Raw genomic sequence first — 10,109 nt, forward strand, 5'->3', positions numbered from 1 at the left:
CAGTAACCACACTTTATTCCCACCCAAAGGGTAGGATTCCCTTTACCTCATGATACAGTTTATGACTTGTGACTCTGATCATAGGCCAAGTAATGGTTGCAATGTCATACGTGCAGAAACTCCTATTTGAAAAGATAGGTGTAAGTAGACATTTCAGTATTTTTTCCCATTCTAGTAGAAATATTGTATACCTCCTTTGAAGCTACTATTCTGTAGTATGGATATAATTCATGAAACTATTTACCTACTGATCAGGGATCTCCTTCCCTGTGTTTCTTTTTTACAAGTAGTGTTCATGTGAGGCATCTGGGTACCTCAGTTAGTTCAGTGTCTGACTCTTGATTTTGGCTCAGATCATGATCTCAGGGTCGTGAGATCAAGCCACTTGTCGCATTCTGTGGTCAGCATGGAGTTTGCTCGAGATTCTTTCTCTCCCCCTGCCCCTCCCCCTGCTTTCACTCTTTTTCTCTTTCAAAGTAAATAAATAAAATCTTAAAAGTGCCCATGTGAATATCCTTGTATTTATATCCTTAAACATTTGTGTAAGTGTGTATAAAACAGACTACTGGGAATGAAGTTGATTGGTCAAATCGCACACATGATTAATCAGATTCTGCCACGTTAGTACCCAAAGATGTTTTTCCAGTTCCCATTCTCACCAGTAGTCATTTACATATTTCTAGTCAGGCAGTTGATACAAGAGAACAAGTCTTGTGCAGAGAAAGTGTACAAAGCATGTGTTCTAATGATAGTAAAAGATGAATTCTTTTTTAGGGAGATACAGCATAGGCAATAAAAGAATAAAGATAATTATTTACTTGTAGAAACTGTTAAGGCTGTAGTAAAAGTTGAAACTTAATAGTAGAGTCAAAACTTCAGTACCTTTTTTTTTATTTGCCTTCAATATTTTGTGGCAAAAGAAGGTTGAGCCACAGTTACTTAGAAAATATTCTTATAACCCCAGTACCTACAATGAATGATTTAATGTTATTATTTCTTCATCTGCAGACATAGTGTAGAAAGCATTTTGGTGGTTTCTTCTTTGGTTCATGAAGATGCAGGGAAGAGAGACTTGACTTTCCATACCTTGACAGAGTTTGGTCCTCTGCTGACGAGTAACATGAGAAAATTGAGAGAATAGGATTTAGGAACTAAGCCAAATAGAGCAAGAAGAGGAGATCCAGAATTGGAATAAACTCTAGGATGGTTGGTGGGGAACCCATGCTGCATAAAGAGATTATCAGTGATGACTACCTGAATGAATATTTCATTATATATGTCTTTGTTTTGTTCTGTTTTAAAGACTGTATATTATTTTGTGGAAATGTTGCATTTGCTAAAAAGGATCCCAAGTCAATAAAAAGAGGAAGTAAATGTGTTACTACTTGGGAACCATTTTAATTTAAATTTCTTAGCTTGAGTTTTCTTTCTGCTTTGTATAGTGTATGTTTCTAGGTGTTCTACAGATACATATTAATACTTTTTTTTTTTGAGGTAACAAAGTTAATGTCGTCTTTTACATTTTAGGTTTTATTTCTCTGAAAATGGAGTGATATTTCTTTTCCCTGGCTTCAGATTTCTTGTAAACTTTGTGATTCTTAAGTTACGTGCATATTAAGTACTTGCATAGGTTGAATTTAACAAATCAGGTGTCAGTGATACAGTTCTCAAGGATGACAGTTCTTAGTTCACATGTGTAAACAAATTTAAAATGAAAAATAATGAAACATATAAAATATTAAAAACATATATTCTTAGTTTTGTTGTCAAGTTTCAGTGTATTACCATGATAGTGAGGATAGCCTGAACGTTAAGCAGGTGGGGCGGGGGGGTAGTTGTTGAAAGCATCAAATGAGTGCCAGAGAAATTCAAGGGAGTTTGGGATAGATCTCATGGCTTGAGTACCAGTCAGAAGGAGTAATTCAGAGCTAAATTAAATCTTTAAAGGTGAGACATTAATAGGACAAGAAGGGGGTGTGAAAGGGATATTTAGGGTTGAATACATACCTAGTTTGTTTTAGGGGCAGTGAGTGAGGTGTCTTGAGGGAGTATGTAGTCCTTAATAGAATTAGAGATGACATTGAAGAGGCAGGGCCTTCGAGATCTATTCAAGCTTCTTCATTTGAAGAAATAGCTCAGGGAAGTGAAGGAATTTGCCTTTGGCTTATATACCTGTGTGTGATAGAGTAGGAAGTCCTCTGCTTCTAAACTTATGCTTTTTCTAATGTAAGAAATTTGAATTTGTGGTCATGGTGTTAAAGTTAATGAGTTCTTTAGGAAGTGGGAAGCAATTGGAAACACTTAGAGGGTATTGTGAAAGTGTAAGGTGTATGGGTGACTTGGTAATAGTTTGAGAGAATGAGGAGAAATGCTAATGAAAAAAACAAAGATACAGATCACTGTCACAGTGATATTACTAACTGTGGGGCAAAGTACTTGTTTTGAAAGCTATTCCAGAAACAGTTAACTGTTACACCTACTGGAAGGAAAGGGAAAGGTATGAGATTGGACATTTAGAAATGCTTGTCTTCTATACAGTTTGAAATAATTTGTTTCATTTGCATTATTGTTTAGTTAACATTCAGTTTTTAATAGTGAAACAAGAAAGGATCTAGCAAAAATAAGATTGTTTTATCAGTCTAGGTCTCTAGACTCTGAACTAGGTGGCATTGGGAATGGAAATGCCATTCCATAAGAAGCTGTCTAGGTTAAAAGAGTGAAGACAGTGTGTTGGAAAAGAAGTGTTAAATGATTAAAAGGAATGAGAGAAATAGTAATTGACAACGATTTGTGACATTTTGATCTAAAGGGTTTGTTGCAATATAAACTAATTCAGAAGGAGAAAACAGAATTCTCTTTGCTTCTTTGCCATCAAGTAGGCAAGTTATTTTACTTACATCATCTTGATTCTTTATATGTAAAATATGGGTGTTGTGTTAAATTTTATTCAGATTCTCTGAGCACTGATACTCTGTGAGATTATTTGAAAAGGTACAAGACCTTTGTGGCAGGCTCAAGTTGAAAGATGAGTAGGTATAAATAAAATAACAAATACTTAAGAGAGATAATTATTAAAAAACCAATACAGACAGACCAGTATAATATATGTGGCTGTATAAGAAACAAACCTTGAAATAGTTGTCAAATGTATCAGCTATGACTGATTTTCATATTTGCTTGACTGGAGAAAAGTCATTGGTTCCCTGCTGATTTTTTTTTTTTTTTTTTAAGCTCTCTTTGCCTAGGATGGAAGGAAAACAGAATAACCACATTTATTTTACTTACTTAGATCCTAGTTAAGAGCTTTTAAAAAAGTGGTCTTTCTGTTACTGTAGAACACAATGCTCCTTTCACATTGAAATATGTGTTGAGGTTGATGACTGGCATACACGTAGGAGGTGATATCAACAGGTAAATACACTATAAAATGCAAGGTAGCGGGTAAGATAGCTCAGCCTTTTCAAAGTAAAAAACCTAATGAGTAGCTAAGAATATGATAGATTGTGATGATATTAAAGAACACCAGGAGGACTATTGCTTTTACTTTTAGTTTAAGTTTTTAACAATTTTTTTTTTTCCAGTTTCTGAGCTAGAGACCCTTTTGCAAATTTCCAGCCTGGAGAACCTCTGACAACAAAGTTAAAGCAATTGCATGGTTCATTCTTAATCTTATCTAACTAACTTTTCATTTTCAGAAAGATTGAAAGCATTAGAGTAAACAATTTTTTTTTAAAGATTTTATTTATTTATTTGACAGAGAGAGACACAGTGAGGGAGGGAACACAAGCAGGGGAATGGGAGAGGGAGAAGCAGGCTTCCTGCCGAGCAGGGAGCACATGTGGGGACCCTGGGACCATGACCTGAGCCGATGGCAGACGCTTAACGACTGAGCCACCCAGGCGCCCCAACAAGTTCTTTTGTCTCGAGGACTTTGTATAATGGATCTGGATGGTGTTTTCTTGCACACGATGTAAATGGTATTATCCTACTTGGGTGAAGCTCTGAATTTACCTATTTCCTATTACCTACCTTCTTTTCAGATTGTTAAAGGAGATGGGCTGGCAAGAAGACAGTGAGAATGATGAAACATGTGCTCCCTTAACTGAGGATGAAATGAGAGAATTCCAAGTTATTAGTGAACAGGTGAGAAGACCTGGATCATACAGGTTCACCTTAAATTGCCTTCCTTAATCAGAACAACATATTACACTAAGCATTTTTTAAGGGAAGGGAGGTTTTTATACCTTTCTCTTTAGGAATTTATTAGACATCACAGTATATGTCAGAATTGGCTTTGTTTTAAACTAGTCTGCAGTGCTTAGGAATTAGTATAATAATATGTCTATAATTTATCATGTTCCAGACTTTTTTTTTTTTTTTTAAAGATTTTATTTGACAGAGACACAGCGAGAGAGGGAACATAAGCAGGGGGAGTGGAAGAGGAAGAAGCAGGCTTCCCACTGAGCAGGGAGCCCGATGCGGGGCTCGATCCCAGGACCCTGGGATCATGACCTGAGCCAAAGGCAGACGCTTAACGACTGAGCCACCCAGGCGCCCTGACTTTTTTTTTTTTTTTTTTTTTAAATAGTATGGGGATAAGTAAAAAACATCAGTAGCTTCCCAAATAACTTCACCTTTTATCCTTTTCCTTGCATAAGAATATTTCAAGTTCTGAAACATCTTGTTTTTTGTCTCCATAGTTTCTTTTTTGAAAGAGTAGTAGGAAATGTTTGATAGAATTAGAATTGATGGATCATACGGTTATCTGTGTTAAACTTTTTGAGGAACCACCATACCATTTTTCCACAGTAGCTGCACCATTTTACATTCTCACCAGTGGTGCTCAAGAATTCATTAATTTTTCGATAGTAGCTATTCTAATGGTTCCCAAGTGGTTATCTCATTGTCGTTTTAATTTGCACTTCAGTATTGGTTAGTGATATTGAGCATGGCCATTTGTGTATCCTCTTTGGAGAAACGTTGTATTCAAGTACTTCGCCCATTTTTAATCCGGTGGTTGTACTTCTTTATGTATTGTGGATTTTAACTCCTACATGATTTACAAATACTTTCTCACATTCCATAGATAGCCTTTTTACTCTTTTGATTATATTCTTTGATACATGAAAGTTTCAAATTTTTGATGAGGTCGTGTTTACCTATTTTTTTTTTCTTAGGTCCCCCTACTATTACTGTCATATTCCAGAAATGTTGCCAAACTGAATGTCATGAAGCTTTCCCCTGTGTTTTCTTCTCGGTGTTCCATAGTTTTGGTTCTTACGTTTAAGTCTTTGATCCATTTGAGTTTTTGTGTTGTAAGGACCTGCCTTCATTCCTTTGGATATAATCTGTCAAAACTTTGTCAAAAATCATTTGAGTATGCAGTTGCTCCTTGAAGAACACAGATCTCAACTGCATGAGTCTACTTAGATACAGATTTTTTTACAGTACTGTGCCTGTATTTTCTCTTATGATTGTAGTACTGTACCTGTATTTTCTCATGATTGTCTTAACATTTTCATTTTTTTACCTGTATTGTAAGAATACTGTATATAATATATATAACATACAAAATATATATTAATTGCCTTTCTGTTATCTGTAAGGCTTCCTAGTCAACAGTAGACTGTTAGTAATTAAGTTTTGGGGAAGTCAAAAGAAATGCATGGATTTTCGACTCCATGGGGTGGAGGAGGCGGGTTGGTGCCTCTAACCCTTGTATTGTTCAGGGATCACCTGTATATGCAAGGGTTTATTTCTGGGCTTTCTATCCACTGGTCTTTTCTGTTTGATTTTTTGCCAGTACCACATTGTCTTGATGACTTCAACTCTGAAATGTTTAGAGACCAGGAAGCATGAAACTTCCAACTTAGTTGTTTTTAAAAGCTGTTTTGGCTATTTGGAATCCTTTGAGATTCCATATGAATTTTAGGATGGGTTTTTCTACTTATGCAGAAAATAACCTTTGGGATTTTGATAGGGATTGCATTTCATCTGTAGATTGCTTTGGATGTAATATTCACATCCTAATAATAAGGCTTTTAATCCAGGAGTATGGACTGTCTTTACATATATTGGTGTTTTTTAAATTTTTTCAGCAGTGACTTATAGTTGCATTGTAGAAATTTTTGGCCCCTTTTGGTTGTTTATTCCTTATTTATTTCTAAGTGTTTATTCTTTTTAATACTATGGTAAATAGAATTTTCTTATTTCCTTTTCGGATTATTCATTGTTACAGAAGCATAACTGACGTGTGTGTTGATCTTCATTGTGCAGCTTTGCTATATTCTCAGTTCTTGTGTGGAATCTTTAGGGTGTTCTACATATAAGGTCATGTTATCTGTGAACAGATAATTTTACTTCTTTTCCAATATCATATTTCTTCCACTTTAAATTTTTTATTCAGAAGTTCTTAGTGAACCATGTTATTTTTCGTAACATGGTTGTGAAGCTAATGATGGGTAACAGTTTTAAGGGATTTTTTGGTCTTTTTTTTAATACTGTGTATTTTACATAAAAACGTTGACTTTAAGTGCAGAGTGGGATGAGTTTTGACAGATGACAGATGTATAACCATCATCCCCCTTGGTATTCAATTCTACTCCCAGCTGCAGTCCCTGGCAGACATTGACTTGTGTTCTGTCACCATAATTTGCCTCTGGAATGTTTCAGTAATTGAACCAAGTACTGTATAGTTTTAGATTTGGCTGCTTTTATGCTTTTGAAACGGACCCGTGTTTGGTGAGTAGTAGTCCTTTGTATGGATTTACCAGTTTGTTAACCTATGAGCTGATAATTGTATCATTATAAACAGGAGTAAAGGAGGAGCTGGTTTTTTAGGAGGCTTTTAAAAAGAACATGCTAAGTTAGATGTTTGTGGGAACAGTGCAGACATTTAGAGAAAATAGAAAAAAGATTTGGGTTTTTTCTTTTTTTAAAAGATTTTCTCCCCCTATTTTAAAAATCAAAGTTCTCCAGCTGATTTCAGGCTGTGGAAAAATGAGGCAGCACTGATGATAAGTATTTGAAAAGCAAGGATAGAACTTTGGGGGATGGTAAAGGTGTACCTTTAAGAAAGGGTCAAGGTGTATTTGTAATCACAGTGGCTGAGAACACCAGGGGATACATACATGGGCTTTGGTTCTCCGTAAAGGTGGTATAAAGTCATTTGTTCAAAGTGAAGGGGAGGTAGCTTAAATTGTATAATTTAGGTAGAAAGGAAATCTGCTATGGAAAATAGAGAATTAAATAGGGCAAAAGGACAATTGAGGGCTAAGACTCTAGACTGTTATTTCTTGTTTGTCAAAGTCTATAACAAAATTAGCTGTGATGTAAGCATCTCTTTTCATTTGGATCCTAACCTAATACTCAAGATTTAATGATTAAAAAAAAAAAAAACACCCTCTAGAATGTGAAACTTCTAGACAGGCCGAAATAATAATATAGAGGTGGATTTGGTCTTAGAAGGTTGTATTTAGAGATTTTGGTGTAAATTACCAGAGACTGATTTTTCATGAAAGAAATTTAGAAGACCAGAGTTATTAGAGAGTATAGTGTTACCATTATTAATGTAACTTAATTTTGTTTCTTTAAATTGTTTCTAATTTGGATTAACCACCCCCCTCCCCACCCCCCCCCAATTTGTGATCTTTGGGCCCAGTTCTTACTTATTACCATCTAACACGTTTAGTTCTGATTTCTCATTTTCGAAAATGGAAGACTATTTTTTTTTCTTCAGTATTAGAATCTCTCTGGTTAAGCAAAGGGCTGTATTTGATTTTGTTATTTTGTGCACCTCATTTGAATACTTACCTACTGGAATAGTTTGTATTCTACTTATTCTGCAAAGTGTGAATAAAGCAGTTTGTGGGGTGTGTTAATAAAGTCCAGTTTGGTCAGAATAATAAAAATAACAGCTAAAGCATAATGGCTGCTGATTTTATTCTGGTTACATTTGAAGGTATTTAGTACAACTTTCACTTAAGAAAATGAAAATTTGGAAAAGGGTTATTTGGTACCTTAACAAGTGGTAGGGTTTGTCCACACCTACTCAGTCTGGATTGACAATCTGTGCTCTTTCCACTATGCTAATAATAAACACTAATTTTACTTACTTACTTTTTGGTTTGGTAGATGTTAATTGTGGTTCTCTAAAAGGTAAGGATTTAGTCCTCGGAAATACTTCGTTAGAACAGTTGGATCAATTAACTGTATTAAACTAGTTTTCCAGAAATGATACAGGGTAGAATACAATTTTATTAATGTATTCATGGTAACATTGAATTATTACAGTATTCTTAATTTATAAGTAACCCTTGGAGGGTAGATTATTTAATATATTTATTTTTGATATTTTAGTTACAGAAGAATGGTCTGAGGAAAAATGGTATTTTGAAAAATGGCCTCATCTGTGACTTCAAGTTTGGACCCTGGAAAAACAGCACTTTCAAACCCACTATTGAGAATGATGACACAGAGACAAGTAGCAGTGACACATCAGATGATGACGATGTGTGAAGGATTTCCTAACAGCTTTAGAAATTTTAGTGTGATACATCTCTCATACAGTTTGGGGTGAATTGTAAAAATGAAGAACTATAATTTATGTAGTAAAATACCCCATTAGAAGATGATTTTTTTTGAGGGACTTCACTATGAAGAAAACCAAGAATGTTGTGTTGGGCTGTGTTGAACATTATTTCTTTGTAAATGAATGTTGTAGAAATGAGGACTTTGGTTGATCCAACATTGACTTTCTTCATCACTGCAGCATTTCTCTGACTAGCAATGTGACGATGTAACAAATGAGATTTTCTCATTTAATAATAAAAAATTGTGTAATGTTTTGCAAAGCTTCTGTCTTAAAATGTCGAACAGGTCTTAAGAAAAAAGGCAGCTTACACTGTTTTGCTTGCAGAGTCCTCTATCTTTTTCGTACAATGGAAATCTTCAAGTCCACTTTGTGCTCCCCGCCCCCAAAAGGACAATGTAGCATGTTGGCTAAAACTGGAGCAGAGTGCACTAAAACATTAATTTCCTGAACTCAAGTGTTGTACTAGTCACCTTTTAAAACATAAATTGCTCTTTAGCCATTTGTAGTTCGGTAAACGTTACAGGAAAGACTTGACACACTTTCTTCCAAATTTTAAGAGGTGATTTTCAAGAACTTTATTTGGATATGTTGTCAGACCAGGACTTTCAGAGTTGATGGAAGAGTCTTGTGGGAAAACTTATTTTGATAAATTATTACACATGCAGAAAAACTGATCACACTGACTGGATCTGTCCGCACATGGAAAATAAACTGGATTTTCAGAATATTGTTGTTCTCTCTAGTACTGTTCGAGGTTTTGGTTTCTAAACACAATATGCTTTATTAACTTACTAAAACAAAGTTATACTGATTACTTTCTTTACAAAAAGAAAGTTATGAAAAAAATCCTTTTTATTATCAAATGCTTAACAAGTTTATTAAATGAATGTTGTTAAATAGTCACTTTATTTTTCACTTGCATATTTTAGAATCATTACTGTTCATTGCTGACTGGAAGAGTAATTTGGCTCTGTATGTTTGTATTTCGATTTTTCTGGTTTTGTTTACCTGCATTTGCTTATAGCTTTCCTCATTCCATTTGCATCCATGTTTAAATTATATGCTGATTTTGTAAAGGGTGTAATCTCAGAGCAAGAATGTAGGTTTTCCGTTAGATTAAGCTAATCATCAGAGTTTTTTCTTGTTTTAAATTGTATTTTCTCAGAAGGCTGCAGTGTTTTTGCTTTTCTACCTCAAGATCCTGCCCAAACTCCCCAGCTTTCAAGAGAAGCCAGATTTTTTTGTTCACACTGAGACTGGTGGTGATGGGGAAATTAAAACAAAAGCACAGTTTCATCCCCACAAAACTAAGAGGATGAGTTAGAGTGGTAACAAAGTATTAAGTAGGTCTTAAAGTTACCTTTTAAAATAGATTCTTACTCTATAATATACCACAATGCAGTCCAGTCACCTAGCGTTAAATGTACTATTACATCTACAAGTATGCTTTGACAAAGCTTTGTCAGTATCACATAATGAATGTTTGGGGGACTCTTAGATTGCACAGTTTGTTTAA

At 34.9% G+C, this 10,109-nt stretch overlaps 1 protein-coding gene across 2 annotated transcripts in view; it reads left to right on the plus strand.

The window, feature by feature from the left end:
- GPBP1 (GC-rich promoter binding protein 1) overlaps window positions 1-9,318 on the plus strand; it is a 69,103-nt gene extending 59,785 nt beyond the window's left edge. For both annotated transcript variants that reach the window (XM_027605148.1, XM_027605147.2), the window contains 2 exons: window positions 4,041-4,143; window positions 8,359-9,318. In XM_027605148.1, coding sequence (XP_027460949.1) covers window positions 4,041-4,143; window positions 8,359-8,517 — 262 coding nt within the window. In that variant the 3' untranslated portion in view covers window positions 8,518-9,318. The remainder of the gene's footprint in view (window positions 1-4,040; window positions 4,144-8,358) is intronic.
- Window positions 9,319-10,109: the final 791 nt, after the last annotated feature.

Source organism: Zalophus californianus, chromosome 5, assembly GCF_009762305.2.
Source record: "Zalophus californianus isolate mZalCal1 chromosome 5, mZalCal1.pri.v2, whole genome shotgun sequence".
In the NCBI taxonomy this organism is placed as follows: domain Eukaryota; kingdom Metazoa; phylum Chordata; class Mammalia; order Carnivora; family Otariidae; genus Zalophus; species Zalophus californianus.